This window comes from Desmodus rotundus, chromosome 11 (assembly GCF_022682495.2).
Source record: "Desmodus rotundus isolate HL8 chromosome 11, HLdesRot8A.1, whole genome shotgun sequence".
NCBI lineage: Eukaryota > Metazoa > Chordata > Mammalia > Chiroptera > Phyllostomidae > Desmodus > Desmodus rotundus.
The window spans coordinates 949,560-973,712 of record NC_071397.1 but is presented as its reverse complement, the minus strand read 5'-3'; the positions used below and the strand labels follow the sequence as shown (position 1 = coordinate 973,712).

Below are 24,153 nucleotides of genomic sequence, written 5' to 3'. Positions count from 1 at the left end.
TTGACCGAGGCTGCAGGCAGGGCCTCATGGGGTGTCTGGTCAGGCAGGGCTGGCCCTTCAGAGCCCTCGTGTGCTTCTGGAGCCCCTCAGTCCCCAGCTCCACCTGTGTTCTCTCTTGGCCTTTCTGGTGCAATGCCTCTCAGCTTCATCTCTGGGGCGTATTGATCTCTTTCTCTTCTGATGTCCCTCTATTATTACCTTCTCTCCATTCTCCATAAATAAATAACTTAATTTTTTCTCTTCATAAATAATCCCCCCTCCCTGCCTCCAGACATCCACCTGAGCTCCCAACATGTCTGCTCTGCTCCACGCCCAGGGGGAAGCCCTTGCACTGGGAGCACCAAGCAGAGCTAGGAGCGGGATCTCTGGGCAGGCTAAATCCTCAGCCGAGCACCGAGCATCGAGCAGAGAGCACCAGGGTGATTCAAGGAGGCGGGAGTCCTGGGGTGCCGAGACTCCTTCTTTGGAAGCTCCAGATGACGTGAGCAGGGAAGATGTGAGACTGTTGGAATAGTCGAAGGAGAGGTGTCGTGACCCTCGAAATAGTCAGGATGGAGGCAAGATGGGGAGAAGGCCGTGAAACCAATTTTTTCTTTCTGCATTTTCCTACAGAGCAAAGGCTCCGAAGAAGACACTACTGGGACTGAGGAGGAGGTGGGGAATGCCGTCCGTGTGAGTGGACAGCTGGTCTCCTTGGGTAAGCAGGAACACCGCTCCTTGGTACACCGAGCGTACCCAAGGTCCCTGTGGCCCTGGGCACACGGACTTCTGAGCGCTGAGGAGAGACACATGGAAGGGGTACTGGGAGGAGAAGAGCTGGACTTCATGGGCCAGGTAGAGAGGGGTAGGGGTGGTCTTGGGGAAGCAGCCTTCCCCAGCAAACACCACCTGGGAATAGACGAAGTAGAGGCCACTGGCAGGGACCAGGAGTGAATTGTTGCTCAAAGAGAAGCCGTGGTGGAGGAAGGCACGATCCGTGTTCGCTCTCCAGCGCAGTGAGTTCTGGGTGCTTGGGTCTCCTAGGAAGAGCCATAGGTACGTGTGTTTGGGGGTGAGTCAAGGACCTGGGGGCCAGAAGTCTTAACCCCTGAAGAAGCAGATGCTGGACTGAGTTCCTGAAGGATGGTTGGGAGGACAGAAGGGAGCAGGAGCCTCTGTTTTGGAGGGTGGGGAAAGTTGGGGAAAGGCGGGGTAGATAGATAATTGGAGGAGGCTAGGAGGGGCTGAGGGGTACGTGTCTGGGAGAGCAGGAGGGTGTTTACCAACAAGGTGAGCGGCAGGTTTGAGGGCGCCTTGTGAGAAGTGCCTCTGGGAGTGATAGTGGGCAGTCCGTGCAGCTGAGAGGCCCACATCAGGGAGCCCCTAGGGGGAGAACAGAGTGTGGTGGGCTCTAGGGTCCAACGCTCAGCTGGGCTGCCCCTGCAACCTCCTTCTCATGCTGCCTCACCTGGGCCTCGGGCAGCAGGGCCAGCAGCAGCCCCAGAAGGAGGAGGAGGAGGAGGTGGGCACCACGCACCCTCAGGAGGTAGAGATGTCCCAGTGGTGTCATGAGGAGAACCTGCAGGGAGAGAGACAGTGATTGGGTTGGGTGGATGGGGGCGGGGGGGTGCTGCGCAAGACTGGCCTGCTCCTGAGGAGACAGCCACCGCGAGACATAGGGTGACAGACAGAGAAGGGGACAAGAAGCAGTCAGGGAAACCCCGAGGTAAGCAGTGGGAGACAGAAAGACAGACAGAGAGATCGCGGCAGAAACAGAGAAGACAGAGACAGAGAGAGAGGAAGAGACTGACAGGTAGAGAGCCAGAGGAGGGAAACAAACCAAAACCAAACCCACTAAGGCTGGGCCCAGGCAGGAGGTGCAGGAGGGGCTGGGAAGCGTCCACAGCCGGCCGGGCAGCCCAAGGAGATGGGGTGGGTGAGTCTCACCTGCTATGCGAGGCCCCTGGGTCCCTTTATAGAGGAAGCGGCAGTGGCAGGCAGGCGGCAGGCGGGTTCTAGGCCAGGGCTGGGGCCGGGGAAGCCCCCAGGGCTTAGAAGATGCTGCAGTTTCAGCCGAAGGCAGGAAAGGCTGAGGCCTAGGAGAGAACCGCAGGCTGGGGGCTCAGACAACTGAGTTCTGGGAAGGGGAGTGGGGTCAGGGGAATTGTGGGCTGGTAGGGCCAGGGAGTGGGGTCAGGCTTAGGAGTTCCAGAGAAAGACAGTAAATTCGGGGGAGCCAGAACGGTATCAGCTGGGGTGTGGGCTGGAGGCCTGTTTCCCTGAAGAGCGATTAGGTATAACACCTCGGCATCCTTGGCTGATCACAGGCTTCTCTCTGTGCCCATTTCCTCTTCTTTACCCCTGTCCTTGTCTCAAATGGCCCAGGTCACACTTGTCCCGGCGTGGGTACTTGCCAGGTTGTCTGGCATGTTTCAGATCAAGAAACCTGGGACATACCCCTTTCCTCGGACATTCTGGTTTCTGCCTGCTGTCCTGGTGGGACAGCTCGTGGAGCACATTTCAAAGTGCCCTGGAAGATAGATGTCCCGCTCCCCAGAGACGATTCCACACAGCCATGTACGATGGGGCCCTCCACCTCACCCCCAGGTCAGGCTTACGTAACTGCAAACACACACATTCCAGGGTCAAGGTGAGTGGCAGCTAAGCCGTTGGCCTTGAAGCTGCAGTTGTCGAACCAATACAGTGTTTTGAAATCGTTAAGGGTTTCCCTGGTTTTTGATGTGTGACTTAGATATGGCGAGATGCCCATTTTCTAAGGGAGCAGCCTGCCAGACTCTTCCATCTGCTCATAGCCATGTAGCCACCGCCCGGTGCAACGTATTTCCAGGTCCCCGGAGTTTCTCTCAAGCTCCCTCCCAGTTAATATCCTCCAAAGATCACCAACCACTTTCTGACCTCCATTACTGTAGATTACTGCTTCCTGCTTTTGAACTTGAGGTAAATGAAACCACACAGAGTGTACTCACTGGAGATCTGCTCCTTCCAGGCAGCGCTGTCTGTGGGTACCAGCAGCATGGCTGCACAGGTCGTAGTGGCTTTTCACCGTGGAATAATTTCTATTTAGAGTCTGGTGAGTAGACTCTAATTCATTTATCTATTCTCCTGCCGAGGGGAATTGGGTGGGTATGCAGGTTTTGGCGAGTATGAAAACCATTGATGTGAACATGAGCCAGTTATCACTTAGCTTATAAGTTGCAGGTTAAAAAAAAAATCAGGTTTCTAAACAGGACTTTATTCATGTGTCACGGGATTGAGAAAACAGTAATCACTCTTACTAACGTTGCTATGCTTCCATGTGGGGAGTCTGGAGGGGCCGGTGCTGAGGGTGGCAGTCACGGAGGCTGGGCCCTTCCCGCTCCGGCACTGGGCAGATTGCCACTCTCCTCTTGCACAATGTCCCCGAGGGGTCCCGGTGTCCTGCGGCTCGTAAGTAATGTTCAGGATGTGTACAAACTACTTTCCTGTCTTCCTCCCGGTGCCTGAAATCCTGCAACTTTGCCTTTCACGCCTTACTAGTCCTATCTATTATTTCCTTTTGTTCTCATTCCATCTCCTTAGCTGTCTTTCTATTCCACTAACATTTATTGAGCACCTCGTATAAGACCTTGAGAACAGTCTTCCTCCAGGACCTCAAAGACCCATGAGGGAGATGGGAAAGCTCTCAGAAACTTACAGTAAGGTACAATAAGTTCCGTGACAATGAGCACCCTACAGAAAAGCTGTCGGACTTGGGGAGAGGTGACTCAGGCACTGGTATTGAGGCAAAGAAGATGGTGAGGAGTATTCCAGATGGAAGGAACAGGATGTGCAAAGACTGGAATTAAACGATGGTGTGCGGCCCTGACTGGTGTGGCTCAGGGGACTGAGTGCTGGCCTGTGAACCAAATCAAGCGGCTTCAACTCCCAGTGAGGGCACAGGTCTGGGCGGTGGGCTGGTCCCTAGCTAGGGTGTGTGCAAGAGGCAACCCATCAATGTTCTTCTCTTTCTCCCTTCCTTCCCCTCTCTCTAAAATTAAATACATTTTTTTAAAATAAAAGGACCCTATTAAAAGATGGTATGCAGTGTGCTGAGCTATGCCATTGGGTGCAGACAGAAGAGGAAGCCGCGAGCTTGGGAGGGAAGCTGAGAACTCATCCTGAAGGTTTGAAACAACAAAAAGAAGTTTGCATTTCACTCTAATCATGATGGAAGCCACCAAAAATTTTGAGTGAGCAAGGGCCCTACCAGATTAATGTACTAGAAAAATGAGTCTGGAGGCTACACAGCAGGTGGACTGAGGTTAGGGAGTTGGGGGTGCTGGAGGGGAAACCGGAAGTGTTCAGACCAGTTAGGGGGGTTTTGCATAACCAAGCAAATAGGTGACAAGAGCCTGCATTTATACTGAGACCACAGCAGGAGAATGGAGAGGAGGAGAGAGTTTCTAGGCAAAATCTACGGGTCTTGATGACTCAGCGGATGTGATGGAGAAGAGAGAATGGTCACAGACGCCCCTTTTAATTTCTTGGTCTGCATCTCAGCTTCTTATTCTTCTAACCTCACTGTCTGTTGTGTTGCTCTTGGTTCCCCTCCTGGTCTGTGCCCCTTTCCTTTCTTTTCTGTCCCTCTTTCTCTGGGGCCCTTTTTTCTTCCTCTCTAATGGTAGGAGCTGGTGAACAGAGACCTCCGCTCTCTAAAAACCTAAAAGGACGTTGCAGTTAACAGTGAGAAGTAGAAATGGAGAAATTGAGGTCAGAGAGAAAGACTGATGCGTGGACGGACAGAAAGGGGAAGGTGAGGAGCGGCAGGGAGAGACAGAGAGGAAGGAAGGGCAGGCAGAGTTGGGCCGGGCTGTCATGGGGTTTGTGCTGAGTTGAAGGATGCTCCTTGACATGGGCCAATCTTGGTTTCAATCTCGGTTTCAGAGGTTGTGTGAAATTTGGTTTCTTTCTTGGGGTGGCCAGCAGTTGGTCTGGGGCTTTCCCTGAGTGGGAGTGGTCATGACTGGAGCCTTGTGCTCCAGACTCAGGGAAATACAGTCTCTACAGTGGTCTCTGTGGAGAAACCAGTGAAATCTCTGAGGCTCCCAATGAGGTTGAAATGACATTAGTCTGAAACCTGAACTTAGCCTCAAAAATCAAAATTGGATTTAATACCAACATTGACCTTAACCCAAATTTAACCTCAACCCAAATCACAACCCACACTCAACCCTAACGCCAAATCTAAGTACATCCCAATAAATGACCCCCAAACAAACTTATTCTCTAATCTAACACACCCCGTTTCTAGAGCTAATCTGCAAACAAACCAGTCGCCATGTGTAGCCCTATATTTAACCCTGACTCTAAATGTAAGCCCAGTCTGAGCCACAGACCTGAAGTTGAGCTTTATCCTGCTTTTCCCCATTATGCACCCACCCTTCCACTTAATAACTCCTCGTGGGGAGGTTCCTGCGCCCTGGGTGCTGTTCTCGGCAGGAGGGGCACTGTGGCAAACCAGTTGGACAGTGTCCTGGCGCTCTTGGAGCTCATATCCGAGGGAGGCACGGTGGAAAAGAAATACACTAAAGAGAAGTCAGTAAGGAGCGCTGCGAGGAAGACAGACAGAGGTGCGAAGACAGGGGCAGGAAGCTGCTTTAGACACAGTGGTCAGACCAGTCCTCAGTAAGCCGCATTTAAGGTGGGACCCAAATGGCAAGAGTGATTGGGTGGGGGTTTGGAGGAAAAGCATTCCAGGCAAAGGGAAGAGATTCTGCAAAGGCCAGAAGGTGGCCACCTGCTAGGAGCGCTGAAGGAAAGGAGCCAGTGCGGCTGGAGCAGAGAGAGGCATGGGAGAGGGCTAGGAAATGATGTCAAAGGCAAGATCAGGGCCCAGCTCACAGAGAGCCGGGCAAGGAGGGGTAAAGCATCTGGGTTTTGTTCAACTGTGGGAAGCTTTGAAGGATGTCAGTGCATGTGCACACACACACGTGTGTGTGTGTGTGTGTGTGTGTGAGAGAGTGAGAGAGAGAGAGAGAGGGAGGGAGAGAGACAGGGAGGTGAGAGGCAGAGGTGATTGGATTTATGGTTTTAAATGATCGAGGTGGCTCCTCTGTTTAGACTGGATTGTAGGACGTGACACTGAGAGCCGGGACACTGGTTAGCAGGCAATTGCTATAATCCTGGAGAGAGATGGTGGCGGCCGAGGAAAGTCTGTCTACTGGAGAAAAGTAGACAAATTTGGGATATACTTCAGGGGTAGAATTGACAGGACTAGATGATAGATTGGAGGGAGGGATGGTGGGGGTGAAGATGGGGAGACTGGGAGAGATGCAGGATTCTGAAGGGGTGGGAGAACCCAAAGTTCAATTTTGGGTTCCTTAACTCTAAACCTATGGATCCAAGCGGAGATGTCACTTGGCAGTTGGGTTGGGTCTAGACCTCCCAGGCCAGGTCAGAGCTAGGAAGGCGCTGTCAGCAGAGCAGGCATTTAAAGCCACGGGGCCGGATGATACACCTTATCTTGTGTGCTCCCACAGGACCCCTTCAAGGTATTTATATTTTGCCATAATAAATGCTGTGCATCTTCCATCTTAAAATTCCAGAAGCAGCAACCTCTTGCTTCTAGGGGCAAAACTGTCCAGATTTTGTCAGCTTCTGAACTCTCAGTGGGATTTCTCTCCCTGCTCCACAGGGACACGTCTACTGACCCACTTCACAACATTCTGTGGAGCTCCTCTCACGTCGAGTCCTCTATTTCATTTCTGAAAGCATCTTCCTCTGGCACTTGGGAACCTGGATTTCTCCTAATGATGCTCCTTCTCTCTGGGGAAGCCTGCCTGCTCTTTCTTCCCACTCATCACTAGGGGCAGGGGGTGGAGGAGAAGCCACGGTTTCCCTCTCGCCTGCGCCATTGGAAACGCCTTCTCCTCTTGCCTTCTGCATCTGCCATGCTCCTCCTGTGTGCACAGTCTTCACTGACATCTCTACTGTGCTGTTAACAAGCTGTATGTCTAACTCAGTTTTTCTCCATATCTCACCTCTTACCACCATTTTTAGAGACTTTGAGACCACAAAGATGAGACCTACACCCCGGCCTCTCAGTAACTCAGCTTTGGAATCACTCACCTACCTGATGCTCTAGCAAGAAGGCCTGAAACACGCGACTTGGGTAAATTTAATGGCCTCGTCCTTGAGTCCTTGAGTGTTTCTCCTAGGCTGCCAAGCATTGCGGCAGTCGTCACCGTAAGAGGCCTACGGCTAACCCTGTCTGACCTGAGAGCCCCGTGGTTCTTAGTTCTTTGCTGACTACGTCCGTCACACTGCAGGTGATGTTCCACGTCTCCATTCCACCTCTTCCCTCTCAGTGGGTGAGGCTGCCGTGGACTCCACTGAGCTCAAGGCCATCCAAGGTACAGCTCCTGACTTCTCTTTTACCTTCATGTTTGATCTTCCCTTTCTTCTTGACCAGGAAGTGCTCTTTCCTTTGTACTCTGCATCCCATTTCCTCTATTGTGTCCCCTCTCCTTTCTTAGGTTTTCAGTATCTCTCTTCATGCTCCTCCCCTTCATTTGCAGGTGGTTTTTCCTTGAAAATAAAAAATCCTTACTCTCTCTCTCTCTCAAATGTCCACTCCATCTCTCACCTCCCTTTTCTATGTGCTGTCTTAAGACTAACCCCTTTAACCCCTTTTTTCGGAACTGGTAAAATTTTCCTCATCTATAAAATTCGTGGGTTGAACTAGAGGCAATTCTTAGTTTCTTCTGTGTTCAGCATTCGATGACTTTGTACCCACCACCTCCCACTCATTCCTCGTCTTATGTAAAGTGGTTTCTGCCCCTCCGTTAAGTGGAAACTGTTTTCTCGAAATTCGTAATCGCCTAGTTCTCGAACCTACAGGATCTTTTCAACGCTCACCTACTCGACGTCTTGGAAGCAGCGGACAGGCCCCTGCTCGGCACCGCGCTTCCTCGCCCCACTCACCCCACTGCTCCCTGACCTCGCTCCTTCACTGGCTCTTCTCCCTTTGACCACCCTCAGGGCTGCCTGGTCACCTTCTCTTTTGGAAATCCTGTCAGCTCAGAGGCTCAACCTTCACTGGCAGAGAAGTAATGCTCCAATCTATTCTCCCAGCCCACATGTCCCGCTCGTGCTCCACACTGGCTTGCTGGAACGCCCCACCTGCTAGCGCCCCACCTGCTAGCGCCCCGGGCTCCGTGGGCCTTCTGTGCGCACTTCATTATTCTAAGCCAGCGATTTGCAACCGGCGTGCTGCAAGAATTTTTAAAACATGCAATACCTGACTATTTAGTGAGGGGCACTGACCTCTTTTCCTGAGACTGTCAAATTAAAACTGACGACACCCAACACAACAGCCCTCCAGCGTGAATGAATCAAAGTGATACACATCTTTTGTGCACTGCAGAATGCCAAGTTCGGGTGCCATGCGATGAGAAGGGCTGGAAATCGCTGCTCTAAGCAGATGCAGCCCCCATTGTTCTGTGCAGCTGTCCCGCTTACACCTGAGTGGTGTCTGTCCCGTGAGACCACGCGCTGAGGGCAGGAGGTGACTTCCCTTTGTCGCCATGCTTCTGTCCGCTGACGAATACAAATTTCCTGACTGAATGACCCAGGTTAACTCCTTACCTTGCCCTGGGCCTCGCACCTCCTTGGGTTAGGACGACTTTCCAATCCCTTGGCTCAAAACTTGGAGTCATTCGACTCCTCTTCTCTCTCTCTCACCACCCATCAGCTGCCGTGTCTTGACTGACCCTCCTGAAGTTTATAAAACCTGTCTCCTCTTTGAATCGAACCAGCGACCCTTCGGACCGCAGCCCGCGCTCAGTCCACTGAGCCACAGCAGCCAGGGCGTTTGCTCTTGTAATGGCGTTTGGAGTTACTGAGACCTACGCAGAAATACACACGGGCCTTCCAGCAAGATGCGTTTAATGATCCCACTACTCTTTAGCTGCGTGGCCCGAAGCAAGTAACAGGACAAGCATGAGCCTCAGTTTCCTCATCTGTACAATGGAGACCCCCACACACACACTTCTGGACAGTGGTCGGCAGCACTGCTGATGACAAGAAAGGGACCTGCCATGGTCACACACAGTAGGTGTTCTAAACACCGCTGTCGTCTCCCTCCCTCGGAGCCGGTGCCTGCAGCACCTCTGGCACCGCGGTCACAGCGCCCTCACACGGCCCGCGGCCCGCATTGTCTCTCCAATACCTGCTCACTCACACCTGGGCCTCGTCCACCTCGGGGCACTCTGTTCCTCCGAGTACCGCTTTTCTGACTTCCTCCCCTGCTCAAGCCGCTTCCTGTACCCACAGAGCCCCTCTGCCTCTGCCCACAGAAACTCGCCCCACTGGTCAGTGCCAGCTATCATGCCCCCTCCGCCTCAGAGGCCCCTCTTCTGTACCCACCACGCCTCCCCTATGGGACTGGAAAGTTGAAGCGGAGTCTGAATTTGTCTCTGGGCTACTTGATGCTGGGTGGAACCGTGCTGAAAGAGTTCCTCTGGGTCCTTTTCCTGACTTAACCCAGACCTGCCCTGACCCCAGTTCCCAAACAGTCCCGCTTCAGTCTCACTCCCAATTCTGTTTCTCTAACTGAAACCCAGGCATCCTCACTGAGAACCGATTCCTCGCTCCGACTCTCGAGAGGACACATACTCTTCCACCTCCCCAGTGTTCTGGGGTAGGCACTGAGTCACCCCTTGGGGATCCCTGGGCCCCCTCCCTGCCCCCACTGTGGGGACAGGATGCTTGCTGCCTGGCCCCAGGGGGTCAGAGGAAGCCAGGGCCTCTAGGGCTCAGTATTTTTATCGGCCTAGGAAAAAGAGACACAGAAGCGGAAACCGTGTGGTCAGAGAAAGTGAACAGCCCTCTTCTTAGGGGAACCCCCAACAGGGCTGGGGGCCAGACATCAGGGAGAAACACTGAAAACAGGGAGGTCTGGGGGCCAGGTATCGGGGCTTATTTTGCTGTGGTTTTATGTAACTCTTGCAAACGGTTAGTGATGTGCTGAAAAACCAGAGAAAAACCTAGACGGAGGCAAAGTTGGACACCAAAGTTTTCTGCTGTTTACCTGTCAACCTCCAGCTTTGGATCCTCACCACCCCCCGCCAAACCTGAGCTCTTTGCATGCCACTTCCGAAATCTCCGGCCTGTGAAAGGGACCGGACGCCTGGGCTGCTCACAGCTCAGTCTCTTCTCTGAATCACAGCAGCTTCCTCTCACAGGCTCTTTCTCACCAGCCCTTCCGCCTCCTGCTCCTGGAGCATCTGGCTGGTCCCTTGGGGGCCTTGCGCCTCTTGGCTCTATCTTCTCCAATGGCTGCGTGCTCACCCCACGTTCCTGAGGCTGCCCCTCCATGTCCTCCAAAGACCTCGACCCTTGGGCTTCTCCTGTGCAGACCAGGCCCCGGCCTGAAAAATAAGGTTCTGATTCCTAAGCTTCTCTGATGCGGACAAGTGCAGACTACATGCCCGCTCACGCCCGCACTCAGCCCTGCCCTTTCTCGTCACCAAGTTCACCAAGTTCGCTGCTGGGCCCTGGGGGCGGCAGTGGGTTTGCTGCTCTCCACAACGTCCTATCCCAGGCCAGGGGGCGGGAGTGACAACTGAGTCTGAGCAGTGGGAGCTCCAGGCCTTCTCCCTCCATCCCTCAGCCTCAGGAAAAGGAGAAGTTTATCTGGAAGGCCTGCCTGCCTGCCCAGAGGTAGTTGGGATGGGGGCAGAAGCTGGATGGAGGGAGTTGAGAACTGAGGCTGTCAAAAAAAAAAACAAACCCTCAAAAAGTATTCGGAGGCTTTGGCTAGAAATAAATGATAAAGATTTATTCAAGGTTTTGTACCCTGGAAACATAACTAGGCAAAACCCCAGAAATGTTTCTGAAGAAGAAAGAAAAGTTAAGAGTTTATAGTAAAAAGTGTATCCTTGAATGCTAGATTTGGTCCAGGAAAGTTATCCGCCGGGTGTCAGGTGGTCTGGATGATGGATGCCAGGTGAATGTGTACGTGAGTCCTTCAGGGGTGGTCAGAGGATCACCTGGAGGTCAGGTATGCGCCCAGGCATTGAGGCAGGACTGGAAAATTCAGAAGTTTAAGTCCCCAGGCTAGTGAAAATGAGAATGGAATCATTTCCTCAGGCCTCAACCTACCTGACGTTGCTTTTTAACAACTTGACTGTAGTGAGTCCATTTTACTTCAGGCTTTCCTCAGGGCCCAGAGGAGAGAGAGCTGTGGACTGGAGGGGAGAGACGGCCTTGGGTTGGATTCCATGTTGCCCAAGAGCAGACAACCCAGGTTACATAATTTGGCTCTTTCCGCCTGCTTCCCCTGCTTCTAATTTTAGCAACTGAAATTCCACTCCCCCACAGAGCTCTTCCTCCATCCATCCTGCTTCTATCCTCTGACCTCCAACAACCTCCTTATGTCCCCCAGCTCTGGCTGCCCCCAATTTGGACCATTCAGTGACTCAGCAAAGGGAAAGCCCTGTCTATGCTGGGGGAGGGCTGCTAGCGGGGAGGAGGATGTGGTTCTGGCTGGGGAGGGGAGGGGAACTGGGTTTGTTCCTTTTTTTCTTTTCTTTTCTTTTTTTCTTTTGGTCTCTCTTCCATCTATTTCTCCAGCGGCTGATAGCAGGGGGAGCCCAGCGTAGGGAGTGGAGTCACTCTGGAGGGCAAACCGGGCCTTCTCAGCACCAGCCTTATGGGTGGGCCAGCAGGGGGCTTCTTGTCGCCAGCTGAGGGCATGTGTTAGTGCGTGCATGCATGTCACAGGTGTGTGGGAGCTGTGGGTTTTGGCTGGTGGGGTGGGAAAGGAGATGTCATGGGTGATGAAAACCACAGCAATGGAAAAAGGCAGAGGAGACACCAGGAGTGAGATGTGAACCAGGTCTTATTAGGAAATGGCAGAGTCAAGGAGCAGGGGAGGCGGCCTGTCCTCCCCACCCCCGCTCACTACCAGTTTCGCTCCCACCCCGTATCCTCTTCTGTGTAGCAGCGGCCTGGCCCTTGTCGTTCCTGTCTCCAACTGTACCCTTCCTGCCACCCTGCAGGTCCTCCCTGTTTTCCTGAGGTCATCTGAGGGCCTGAGAAAGGGCTGTCACAGCGCCCATCACCTGGCCCAGCTCCCAGGTCTCAATCTGGCTCCATAATCGCTGTAGGAAGTGGTCAGGGTGCCAGCGAATGCGCTGGACCCTCAGAGCCACCTGCTCCTCTAAGGGGGGCGGGCCCTGGCCACCAGGACTGCAGCCATGGCCTCTGGGTCTCCTCCCCCAGGGTGGGGCCTGGGCACACCGTCTATGTGCCCCTGCCTGCTCTGCGGGGTGTTCGGGCCCCGGGCCCGGGCCCCTGAGAGCCTGTGGCGCTGGCCTGGCTTTGGCTCACTCTCGGAAGAGCTGCTGCTCCTTCTCCTGCTGCCACCAGCTGAGACTGGAGCCCTCAGCCTGCGGGCGTCTACAAGCTGCCTCTGCCTCATGCTGCTGCAGCTGCTGCTGGCACTGCTGGGCATTCTCCCAGGCCAGGTGATCTGTCCAGACTGAGAAGGACTCAGGTTCCTGGGCCTCTTGGGAAGTGTCCTGTGTTTGGGAGGGTGGGATGGGGGTGGCTAGGAAGAGTCTGTGAGAAGGTCACGGGGCAAGAGAAGCAGGTGGGACAGAGGGAGGGCGTACAGGTAACGCAGCCTGCAGGGAAAGGCAGCTGTGGGTGGGAAAGGGCTCCTCACCTTTAAGTGGCCCAAAGACCTCCTGCCCCTCCACTCGTCCTCCAGCTCTCCCTGCGGCCTCTGCCTTCATTGTGCTCCCTGGACACCTTGTCTTCCTCCCCCTCTTCAGCAGAGTCCCAGGGTGCGGTCCAGCCCAGAATTTGCCCAGGGGTCTCTTCATCCTTATTCTTTATTCCCGTGGCAGATGGACAGCGACCGGCAGTGGCAGGAAGAGGTCTGTGTAGGCTGTGGGTGGCAGAGCAGTAAGAGGAGTTAGCTGGCGCTGCCCCCCGCCCCCCCGGCAGGGCACCACCCGGGATCCTGCTGGCCACTCACGCCCTTTGGGTCGGACGGATTATGTACTGACAGTTTACCACACGCACCTGTGTCCCCACAAACTAGTTTAGTTTCCTGGGGGTTCTACTATGTCAAATGATATTTCCCGGCCTCCAGCCACCAGGGCCATGTCACAAACCTCCATGAATTCCATTTTTGACTTGGAAATACGGCCACTTTCCACCTCTCATAGTGTCTGTCACCCCACGTTATAGTTCAGATGACAAAATATCTGAACATCCCATTCTGTACCATTATAAACACGCAGACACATAGGAAGTACCTCTTTATACCACTTTTCAGTGACTGCATGAAGCAAATGTTTTCAGGGGAGTTTCCCCGGCCAGCCTCCCCCAGGCCGCGCTGAGAGGAGTGTGGGGCGGTGGAGGGCCCAGGTCAGCAGTGAGCGTGAGCCACAGGAGAGTCCGTGGCAGTGAGCAAGCTCTTTCCAAATGACTGTGGGCCTAAGGGCGCGTTGGGGGCAGGAGGGGAAGGACTGAGATAGAGGGTCCCTCCCGGGGGCTGTCTGACAAGAGGCTGGGGGATCAGAGGAGAGAGACTGCCATTGCTGAGCCCCCCCTTCTGTGCCCTGCCCTCACTGTGTCTGCTCCAGGGTAGGCTGGCTAAGGGCTGTGCTGTTCACTTCACTGCCAACCCAGGCACCTCACTCCTGGCCAGGCCCACCCACCAAGGCCACCAAGCACCTCTTCCACCCTTGGGACAGAGGAAGGTGAGCGAGGCACCCTCTCTTCCTGTAGACCTACTTACTCTCTCCCCCGAAGGCTGGAGGACCGCAACCCTTTTGTGGTGCTGGCAAGTACTGGCTACCCAGGAAAGGGGTGGGGCAGCAGAGGGGCTGTTCTGTCACCACCAGGAGGGCAGGAAGACAGAACGGGCCGGTCTTGGCTGGCCAGGGCGCACTGCCCCCACCCGTCCTGGCACCCTTGGGTGCCACGCACCCACACCACATCAGGACGAGGGGGCTCGTCTCTTTAGTGCTGATGCAGTCTGTCACGAGCCCTCCCGACCTGTCCCACCCAACAAGTACGCAGTCCGGTCTTTCAACTGCTCAGCCCTCCCTGGGTTCATCCCAGGGCCGGAGTGAGGAGAGTGGGCACATGCTCGGTCTTGCACGGGTGTTTCTAAGGTCATAGGTTTTAAGGCTTCCAACTATAAAACATAAGTGAAATATGATACAGGGTGTCAGACAGGGACTGAACACGATGTCTGTGTGGAGATAAGGTGGCTACAAAGCTGCACGTGGGGTCTGATCACAACTGTGACCACATGCTGCGACTGCAGAGCCCAGACTGCAGATGCATGAGTCCAGTCCCTGGGTGGCTGCCCCCCACCTTATTCACTGACATGTTAATGTGAAGGGGTATAGCTAATGTAAAAACCTCCTCTCATTTATTTATTGTTACTATTTCATCCTCACTCGAGGACGTGCTTCTTTATTTTTAGAGAGAGGGAATGGTAGGGAGACAGAAAGGGAGAGAAACATCGACTGGTTGCCTCTTGTACACACCCCGACTGGGGACCGAACCTACAACCTAGGCATGTGCCCTGACCGGGAATCAAACCCTTGACCTTATGGTTTAGAGGATGATGCTCCAACCAGCTGAGCCACACCAGTCAGGGTGCCTTTTTTTTTTTTTTTAAGAATAAAGAATAAATTTAATCACTCTTAAGAGTCTGCTGTGTTCCCTTCCAATCCTGCCTCGGTGTATATAAATGCACACATATGACAATTTTTTTCAGAGGCCTGTGACCACACTGTAAGCATTATTTGGCAACTTGCTTTTTTCACTTAACACCCCATTTATATTTTTCCACAAGAGTAAACACAGTTGATCTCATTCTTTTTTATGACTGTGTAGGGTTCCACTGAGCATGAAACAAACATCTCCTACCCCCAATTTATAGGCTTGTTTCCAAAACTGTTCGGCCTCATACTCGTGTCTCTGTGGACTCCTTACGGTATTTCTGCGGGGTAAATTCTCAGAAGTGGAATTTCTGAGTAAAGAACATGCGCGAGTTTGCCAAAGCGCCCTCGAGTTTGTGCCAATGTACACCCTTACCGAGAAAATGAGTGCCTGCGTCGTCCTTCTCCCAAGTGAATCTCATCAACCTTTCGATTTTGCCCATCTGACAGATTAAAAACTAATTCTAACTATGACATTTTCTTCTTCATATGCTTTTTGTGTTTCTTTTGTGAATGGCTTGTTCACATACACTTCAGATAGCAACCCTGTATGTCTGTTATATATGTTGTAAATATTTTCTCCACGAAAAAAATTTCTATGTACAATATGCCAAGGTTGTGGGTTCGATCCCCAGTCAGGGCACATTCAAGCATCAACCAATGCATGCATAAGTAAGTGAAACAACAAATCGATGTTTCTCTCTCCTCCCTTCCTCTCTCTCTGAAATCAACCAATAAAAACAAGTTTTAAAAATGTAATGTAGTTAAATCTGTATTAATAGCTTTTGACTTTATTTCATTCTTAGAAAGGTTTTCTCCACTCCAAGATTATAAAACTATTCCTGTGTGTTTTTTCTACCATAATCCCTTTTTTGGGGGGGAAATTAAAAAAATTAAAAAGTACAAAGTATAGTACATAAGTACCCCATTCCCACCACAGGGTATGTTAACATATTGTCATTTTTGCAACACCACTTTATTTTATTTATTTTTTTAAAAAATGTTTATTTATTTTTAGAGAGAGGGGAAGGGAGAGAGAGACAGGGAGAGAAACATCGATGTGCGAGAGATACATCAATCAGTTGCCTCTCGCACGCTCCCCACTGGGGACCCAGCCCACAACCCAGGCATGTGCCCTGACTAGGAATTGAACCAGAGATCCTTTGGTTCACAGGCTGGCACTCAATCCACTGAGCCACACCAGCCAGGGCAACACCATTTTATTTTAAAGAAATAAAGCCATCATAGGTAAGCTAAAAGTTTTCTTTGATGCTGCCTTCTAAGTTTTATTGCCCCCACAGGAACCGTGCCCATAAATTTGGTACGTAGCCTTCCTGTGACATTTAGGTGTTTAATCTGCTGTAACTCACTTTCAAGGTAGGTGTGAGGAAGGACTCTATCTTTTCACCTCCCTCCAGTGATCTGAAACGCCAACTTTACCATCACTTTAGCAGTACAGGTCAACTTTTCCCAATGCACTTTTATATTGGGAAGAATGTATATGAAAAGAATTTTCTGGAGTATAAATGGACTTAGTCTTAGTGATGAAAGACTGCTCTTCCCCTTCCCATAAGGAGATGATTTCTACCTTAAAGCAAAGTTCACACTAACTGGTACAAGTCAGTCAAAAAAGACACCAATATCAGAAGCTGGTATTGAGGACAACTGACCAAGGCAGGTGCAGAGGAAGAAAAGGTAGCGGGCAGGAGGGTCAGAGAGGGCTTCCAGGAGGAGGTGTGGCTTACGTTGGGCTGAAAAGGCAAAATAACTTAGCGAAGTGGCAATCAGGAGGATGGGAAGGCAGCGAGCAAGAGACAGACAGACTTGTGAGAAACACGAGGGGGTCGCTGGACACAGACCCCAGGGGCCGGAGCTGTGGGTTTGAGGGTATGCTGCGGCAGCAAGGCTGGAGAGGCAGACGGGGCCCAGACTAGATGGCTCCGCCGCCCGTGGAAGAGGGCCGCTGCCTAGTGCTGCGGCCAGGGCTGGAGTGGGTGGTGGATGGCGAGTGTCGGCGCTGTCCGCCCACGCGGCAGAAGTGCAGTGAGTGTCGCATTAAGAGAGTCCGTGCCTGTGCATCTGTATCATATAGCAGGCGGGCACTGGATTTTATTATTTTGTAAAGATTGAGAAAATGACCCTGTTTGGGGGGGTTTGCTAATTCTTTTTGTATGCAGCGAATGGTAATTGCCGGACATGTGTTTATAAAGGGGTCTCTGACAGCTGAGACCACTTCCCTCTGAGGTGATGGGTCCAAAGAGAAGTTACCAAAAGCCCAAAGGTAGGGAGGGGCCATTCACCAGCACCTCCTGGTACCACAGCTCAGCCCAGCCTGCCCAGCAAGAACCGGCAAGTCCCTCGGGCCTAACAAGGGAGCTGAGGGGCATGCTGTCTCCTCAGGGGACCCTAGATCATCTCATCAGTTAGAAAAAATTGCGTTTAAAGGCACAGTGGTTTCTAACGCAGGGGGCAACTGAACGGGATGGACCTTTTCACTTAGGAGTTAGAAGGCCCCCTGGTGGCGGGGCTGGCAGGGACCAGGAGAAAGTAAGGCCTGAGAGGATGGACAGCGTGTGGGGTAATAATATTAATCTTCCAGGCTTCTGAGAAGCCAGTACAACGAAGGAAGCAATTACCATACAGTGGGGGATATTTTTATTATTCAAATATCCTTAATTGAATAGTATCAGAATAAAAAGTACACTACTTATCATCTAGTTAGTACCAAGCTGCACCAGGCTCTTGCCTCTTACACAGCCTGCGTCTTAGAGGCAAACCAGGCTCACCAGGGGTGAGCTGCCTGTCCCAGTCACACAGCCTGCAGAGGTGGGCCTGCGACGGGGAGGAGGTCTCCCGCCTGTCTCGGGGTGCTTGCTTCTTACCACCCACAATGCCAGTTCGGCTAGATTCCTGCACTTTATAAACCTCCTCTCCTTGTTTTTAAGTTAAGGAAATCCCAGTGTGCCAGCCTATCTCACTTATGGTAAGGAGAATTAAAGGGGATTTTTTTTTCCTTTTTACTATAAGGCAGATACTGGGAAGTGGGAGTGGGTTCCTATACTTGGGGAGCTGGGAGATGGTAATAGCACTAATCAAGTTAAGTGAAGGCTGTTCATCCCAATCTAGAGGTTCTCGAATGCTCTTACTCTGGAAGGAAAATCCCCAGATGGGAAATGAGGGTTTCACCTTTCCTTTTTGTAAGGAGGGTTATACCCCTACAGAGCTGCCTCCACTGCCACTGCAGTATCAACAGGCCCCACAGGACACCGCAGTGTGAAAAGTTTTTCAGGTCTCCGTGCTTTGGGATTCGGTAGAGCTGATGTGAAAGTACACACACTGTGTACTAGGTAGCCCCGAAGGGCCTGGGCAGCCCCAGGAACCAGACACATGAGCGTCTGCAGCAAAAGGTCTGGATACTGACATCAGTACAATAAAAACAAATCATTAGTTCAGGTCAATACAAGCAAATGAGTTTGGTGGCAGACTGATAGCAAACGCCTGTGTCTCGGAGTGTGCTCTGAGCTGCAGCACTGTGGGTAAGGGAGCACGGACCTGGTGACAAATACAGGGACAATGTGGCCAGTGTCAACGGAGTGCCTATGACGCATACTGTTTCAGCTGGGTCTCAAAACACCCACCCCAGCTGGGGTCTGTGAGCGCCGGCACTATCCCCGAACAATTCTGTAGCGCATCACACAGCATCACACTCCGGCTGGCCTGCCCGCGTTAGTCACAGTCCCTGCTCTACCGCTCTGGCAAGTTACTTAACCTCTCTGTGCTGTATCCTCACCTGGGAAATATTCGTACTTACTACCTCGAAGGATTGTTGCGAGGATTAAACAAGTTACTTTGATTAAAAGAGTTACTTTGTGAGAAGTGCTGGCCACATAGCAAGGGTTGTTACTATTTAATTTTGCACATGGCAAACTAAGCCTCAGCGAAGTTGTGTTGAGCTGGGATTTGAATGCAGGCGATCGAACTCCAGAGCCTACCCCCTATGCTACTTTTTGTGCTATTGGCAAACAACCCCTCAAAAGACAGGGTGGCTACTAATTTAGAAAGATGTGAAATTTGAAGACCAGTTGCTGTTTGAGGAATGGTGGGCTCTTCAGGCAATGGTAGCTCAGTATTGTAATGGCACAGGTGACAGCCACATGCCAACTGGGTCAAATACACCTCTAAGTCCCACGACCAAATAACTAGCTTATTTTTCAACTGCTGGCCTTCATCTCAGACCCGGTCAGTTGCTCAGGACCTTGTTCCCCACAGGTGGACTCACCATCAGGGGCCTGGCGGGCAGTAGCCTGCAGCTCCATGTTCCAGTGGCAGCCGTGGTGGGCGGGGTTAGTTCGGAGCCCCAGCAGCAGGCAGAAGGCAGAGACGTCATGGCGGGCACAGGCCTGCTGCACGTGGGGCCAGGCATCTACATCAAGGCCTGGGTGTCGCTGGAGCAGGGCCTGGGCCGAGACTAGCCGACCTGCAAGCGAGTACCGACGGGAGCGACGCACAGCGCCGGCGGCAGGAAGCGGAGGCCATGGAACTCCGGCTGAGAAAGTAAAAGGCATCGTGGGACCGCAGCCTTGGCGGGCCCGACCCTCTCCCTCTGCCTTTCCCTCCGTCCCTCCCTTCGGTACCTGGTTTTCATATCTTCAGCAAGAGATGGCGACTGTTCTAACACGCATCCCTTACAAGGTGATATGTTTGAAAAATTTTAAGGGGGGGCTGGGGTCAAAGGTTTAATTTTTTCTTGTAAAATTGAGAAAGGACAAATTATTACTTCGCAGCTCATTGAAAAAGTCAAATCGAGACTGATAGGGAAAGTTTTTGTCAACAGAAATGTGAGTTAAAAAGTTATTTCAAATAAGGAGCTAGAAGTAGAATATAACGCACCCGGCTGACTGATGGAGAGGCTTCTCTCCCTGTGGGACCTGGGGATCGGGTTACTCATCAGACCTGCCCCCCGCCCGCCCAAGTGCCCCCGGAGCAGGAGGTCGGAGGCCAGCTGGTGGGACGCTGGGGACACTCTACGTTGGCAGAAGTGCAGCAGCAAGACGCAGGCAAAGGGCGGAAATGACTTAAGGCATGTTACCGGATGTTGTTATTCCCAAGGAGGCGCAGTGGTGTGGGCGGGGAAGTGTTTCCGCTGTCTGGCCTCCGGGGGGAAACTAGGGTTAAGATAAAGGGTCCTCCTGACACCAGGAGGCGAGGATAGGCGAGAAAAAGGGGCAGAGAGGCAAGGGCAAGGATAAAGGAGGGCGTTTTGGAGGTTTATCCTTGCTTCCCCCAAACTGGGAGGAGAGAGGAATGGTTCAGTGGTAGACGAAAAGATGAGAAGGGAAAGAGAGAAAACGGGGGAGATAAGGACTGAATAAAAAATTACAGTGAACCCCAGCTGGTGGGGCTCAGTGGATTGAGCGCCAGCCTCCCAACCAAACGGTGGCTGATTCGATTCCCAGTCAGGGCACATGCTTGGGTTGCAGGCCAAGTTCCCAGTAGGGGGCGCACGAGAGGCAACCACACATTGATGTTTCTCTCCCTTCCCCTCTCTCTGAAAATAAACAAAATTTTTAAAAAATCACAGTGAAAATGAAACACAAAAAAACACAGTAAGGCCAAGAACAGGGACAGATCAAAAAAGGGAAAAACACAGGCATGGAAAAACATAGCAATTGTAGGATAAGGCAAGTGGGATGGATGCAGAAGTTTGGACTTGGGAAAGATGTAGGAGAAGAGATAGAAACGGAAGGGAGTGAGAAAAAAAAGAGGGGAAAAGATCTTGAAAGAACTCGGAGAAGTTCAGCGTACTCTTTTTTCCAATGCTCCACGCATGGTGACTTCCTCACCTTCTCACCTCATTCTAAACTCCTCTTTGCCTTCTCTCCCAAATTGCCTCCTCTCCGCCCCTGCCTCCATTCCTAGATCTTCCGACTGGGAAAGCTTTTCGCTCCTGCTGAAGTTAATGGGCAGCTTTGGGTCTGGTCTCTGCTGCCCCCGAGCGTTCCTTCTGGGTACTGCCGGAGTGAGGTGGGAGAGGAAGACCTGCCACCATTGGGAGATCAGTTTGGGGGAGACTGCTGGTGCAGGAGGCTGAGCGAAAAGGGGAGCACTAAGACCCAGCGGTAGTGGGGGACTGCAGCAACGAGCTGGAAGAGGAGAAGTAGGCGGTGGAGGGTGGGGTGGGAGCCATTTGGTACCTTGGTAGCATCCTAAACAGAATCTGCCATAACGACAGAAATGGCCAGCCAATCCCAGGGTATCCAGCAACTCCTGCAAGCCGAGAAACGAGCGGCTGAGAAGGTGGCAGATGCCAGAAAGAGTGAGTCTTCTCCTTCCCTTAGGAATCTGGAAAGAAAATTGGGGGTGGTTGACAGCAAACATTTGAGTCCTTAGGAAAACCCAAGCCTGACTGGGGGGGGGGAGAGCTGGGGGCTGGGGTGATTGATTAGAAGGGAAGAAATGGGTGAGTGTTAGAATCATGCACCTGGTTGGCTGAGAGAAGGCAGAATAACTTCTTGGAAAGGACTGACCCCCTACTATCACATTTTGTGTGAGGCTCATCCTGATCCTGTCCTTTCTTTTGCTTCCAGGAAAGGCCAGGCGTCTGAAGCAGGCAAAGGAGGAGGCACAGATGGAAGTGGAACAATACCGACGAGAGCGAGAGCAGGAATTCCAGAGCAAGCAGCAGGCGGTGAGTCTGAGGAGAGTTGGGGAGGCACCCCGGGGTGTAAGTTGGTGCCGTGTGTACAGGGTGATTCTACAAGAAAATAAGGTGGTAAAGGACAGAAGGGGATTCTGGTGGGGACCATGCCAATGGTCAAGCTTTGTTTATGTAACGGCATCTGGGCATTCGGAGAACATGCACAGCTTGTGGGGGAATTGCCAGACTGCGTGGAGTATGGCGATATTTGGGGTGGAGGGCAGATTTTAGTGGTCACGGGTGGTAAGGTGGGGATTGTACAATCTGTTTTAGGAAGAAGTTACATGTCAGGTCTTGGAGCAAAGGGGACTGTGTCGCTTTCCTTGGTCTCTGGGTATTTCGTGGGATGTGGTCTTTGGAGAGGGCCTTTCTTCCTGGTCTTGCTCCAGGATCTTTCCTTCCACACTCCTGGACCCTTTCTGTTTCTTCCTTTCTGTCTTCTACTCCCCACCCCCCAGGCCATGGGCTCCCAGGGGAACCTGTCCGCCGAAGTGGAGCAAGCTACGAGGCGCCAGGTGCAGGTCATGCAGAGCTCCCAGCAGAAAAACCGTGAACGTGTCCTGGCCCAGCTTCTTGGCATGGTCTGCGATGTCAGGCCCCAGGTCCACCCCAACTACCGGATCGCTGCCTAGGACAAATCCTGGGGCCTGTCTTTCCTGCTGGTTCCCTCCCTCAAAGAAATCCCCAAATCAGAATCACCTTCCGCCCTAATCCTACTCTCCATTTCCTAGAAATTCTAGGAGGCAGGACCCAGTAACTCTGAAATACAGGTATCCTGCTCAGACCTGAATCTCCTTATTGTTCTTTACCCTTCATTGGGACCTCGTAAACTCCCAAGTCATCCTCACCCAACCCCTGTGTGAAATTTGTAGAATGGAGAAGTAGGGATGTAGAAAACATCCTGACTCCAGAGGCTCGCGGGCTTGGGTCCCTCTTCTGACCCTGCTGCTTGTTGGCTGCTTGGCCAGGGCCAGCTATGTAACCTGCGGCTTCAGTGTTGTCCTCCGCTAGACTGGAACAATGCTGCCTACCTTCCAGGGCTGCTGCAGTGATTAGGGATCACTCTGTAAAGACCCGAGCATGGTTTCCGGCTTGTAGTAGCTGTGATTCAATTAATGGCAACCCTGTGATATTATTACCACCCCGTCCACCCGCCTAAACCTAAACACAGCTGTTTTCTCACTCCGTGGCTCTCAATTTTACTCACGGATTCTGTAATGCAGCAGTTCTCTGGAGAATTGCCTCTTCCCACCGTTCTTTGTCCCCAGAGAACTTATGATCCCTAAAAAGATGAAGTGATTTCATTTAGCCCCTCTACTGTAGTTCCAGAAAAATGGGGCATTTCATAGGCTGTCTTTTGTCTCTCTTAAGCTGGTCTTTCTCTTTATTGGATTCTCCCTTTTCTTATTCCCCCAAAGACCCATCAAATGGTCACTGCTTCCTGAGATCTGAAGTGATGCTGTGTCCCTGTATATGCATGGACTTCCTTTGTGACAATAAAAATGGTCAATAAAATGACTATGGGCAAATTCTTTTTTAAAAAACGACTATTTATTTTTAGAGAGAAGGAACAGAAGGAGAAAGACAGGGAAAGAAACATCAATGTGTGCTTACCTCCTGTGCATCTCCCACTGGGGATCTGGCTCACAACCAAGACATGTGCCCTCACCAGGAATTGAACCGGTGACCCTTTGGTTCACAGGCTGGTGCTCAGTCCACTGAGCCACACTGGCCAGAGCCAAATCCTTTAAAAAAATTTTTTTTTAATTCTCACCTGAGGATATGTTTATTGATTTCAGAGAGAAAGGGAGAAACATTGATCAGTTGCCCCCCCACCCCGTACTCACCCCGACCGGGGATTGAACCTGCAAACTAGGTATGTGCCCTGACTGGGAATTGAACCCTGAAACCTTTTGGTGAACAGGACAACACTCCAACCAAATGAGCCACCAGGCCAGGGCTGTAGGCAGATCTTTTTGCTTCATTATTTCTCATTTTCAGTCACTCTCTTGTGTCTTGTTTTCATATTCCCCAAACACCCAAAAGGGCTGTCCTTTGAAACTTGTTGGAGAAACAGCAAATAATACGTTATCATGTCTCTAAAGTTGAGAAACATGTGATTCCTGGTTTGGGAACTTGAGGACTACAGATGGCAGCTGTAGAGGAAAGCTGGGCTGTAGGAACCAGCACTCCGCCCCTTCGTTAACCACAGAGGCCCAGGCTACAATAAGAACAAAAGGCGTTTATTTGAGCAAAAGGACTGCACTTCTGCTCCCGTGGACGCAGATTCACTTAACTACCCAAACTGCTCCCTGAGAAAACAAAGAAAGGCAGGGTATGTAAAGGCAAAAACCACACAGTGCAGTTCTTTCATGCAAATAAAGGATCGCTGGCTAGGGATTGGTGAGTCCCGACATGCAAATGAAGGAGGCAAAAACTAAGAGGAGCAGGTAAGGTCCATGCGTCCACGCAGCAGTTGTTCCAAGGTGTTTATGGCTCAGCCTTGAACTGAGTTTAGCGAGTTTAGCAACTTTATAGTAGCTCTGAGAACTGAGGCACAAGGTGTGCGTGGGCCCTGCGTCCTCAGTGGCCTCTGCCTCTGTTTTAGGCGACTCCATTAGCACTGCTTGTCCCACTTCACTCCCTCCATTGTCACCTTGCTTTATTTCTCTTCGCAGCACTTGCTACTACTTGACATATTTGTGTTTGAGTGCTGTCTCCCCCATTATGTGAACGCCGTGGCATGGC

The 24,153-nt window shown here is 51.9% G+C and overlaps 3 protein-coding genes across 11 annotated transcripts; 1 reads left to right on the top strand and 2 right to left on the bottom strand.

The window, feature by feature from the left end:
* Positions 1-4: 4 nt before the first annotated feature.
* On the bottom strand, positions 5-11,209 carry LTA (lymphotoxin alpha). 8 transcript variants are annotated; one of them, XM_053913549.1, is made up of 6 exons: positions 11,122-11,209; positions 2,437-10,388; positions 1,927-2,075; positions 1,448-1,558; positions 1,263-1,362; positions 5-1,019 (listed from the first exon to the last, which is right to left on the bottom strand). In XM_053913549.1, the coding sequence occupies exons 4-6, from the start codon at positions 1,547-1,549 to the stop codon at positions 607-609; spliced, it is 615 nt and encodes a 204-aa protein (XP_053769524.1). In that variant the 5' UTR covers positions 1,550-1,558; positions 1,927-2,075; positions 2,437-10,388; positions 11,122-11,209; the 3' UTR covers positions 5-606. The 8 variants fall into 8 exon arrangements, 7 of the variants coding, with proteins under 7 accessions (XP_053769524.1, XP_053769525.1, XP_053769526.1 ...); XM_053913550.1 differs by having other exon boundaries at positions 2,967-10,388; XM_053913551.1 differs by having other exon boundaries at positions 7,396-10,388.
* A 5-nt stretch (positions 11,210-11,214) lies between these two features.
* Positions 11,215-19,244, bottom strand: NFKBIL1 (NFKB inhibitor like 1). The gene is given in 8 exon segments (XM_024557600.3): positions 11,215-12,191; positions 12,194-12,263; positions 12,265-12,542; positions 12,689-12,756; positions 12,759-12,887; positions 12,890-12,913; positions 18,988-19,217; positions 19,219-19,244. Coding segments are annotated over 8 exon segments (975 nt in total). The 3' UTR covers positions 11,215-12,041.
* ATP6V1G2 (ATPase H+ transporting V1 subunit G2) lies at positions 19,105-22,920 on the top strand. Of its 2 annotated transcripts, none has more exons than XM_024557607.4 (4): positions 19,105-19,400; positions 20,941-21,024; positions 21,296-21,396; positions 21,864-22,920. In XM_024557607.4, the coding sequence occupies exons 2-4, from the start codon at positions 20,943-20,945 to the stop codon at positions 22,035-22,037; spliced, it is 357 nt and encodes a 118-aa protein (XP_024413375.2). In that variant the 5' UTR covers positions 19,105-19,400; positions 20,941-20,942; the 3' UTR covers positions 22,038-22,920. The 2 variants fall into 2 exon arrangements, with proteins under 2 accessions (XP_024413375.2, XP_024413378.2); XM_024557610.4 differs by lacking the exon at positions 19,105-19,400 and adding an exon at positions 20,623-20,865.
* The last annotated feature ends 1,233 nt before the right edge of the window (positions 22,921-24,153 follow it).

Excerpts from the sequence above, each read along its gene's own strand:
- ATP6V1G2 (XM_024557607.4), top strand. The coding sequence starts at position 20,943 with ATGGCCAGCCAATCCCAGGGTATCCAGCAACTCCTGCAAGCCGAGAAA. Across the intron at positions 21,025-21,295 it reads GGTGGCAGATGCCAGAAAGA|GAAAGGCCAGGCGTCTGAAG; the intron begins GTGAGTCTTCTC and ends TTTTGCTTCCAG. Across the intron at positions 21,397-21,863 it reads TCCAGAGCAAGCAGCAGGCG|GCCATGGGCTCCCAGGGGAA; the intron begins GTGAGTCTGAGG and ends CCCACCCCCCAG.
- LTA (XM_053913549.1), bottom strand. The coding sequence starts at position 1,549 with ATGACACCACTGGGACATCTCTACCTCCTGAGGGTGCGTGGTGCCCAC. Across the intron at positions 1,363-1,447 it reads CCCTGCTGCCCGAGGCCCAG|GGGCTCCCTGATGTGGGCCT; the intron begins GTGAGGCAGCAT and ends TTCTCCCCCTAG. Across the intron at positions 1,020-1,262 it reads ACCTGCCGCTCACCTTGTTG|GAGACCCAAGCACCCAGAAC; the intron begins GTAAACACCCTC and ends GGCTCTTCCTAG.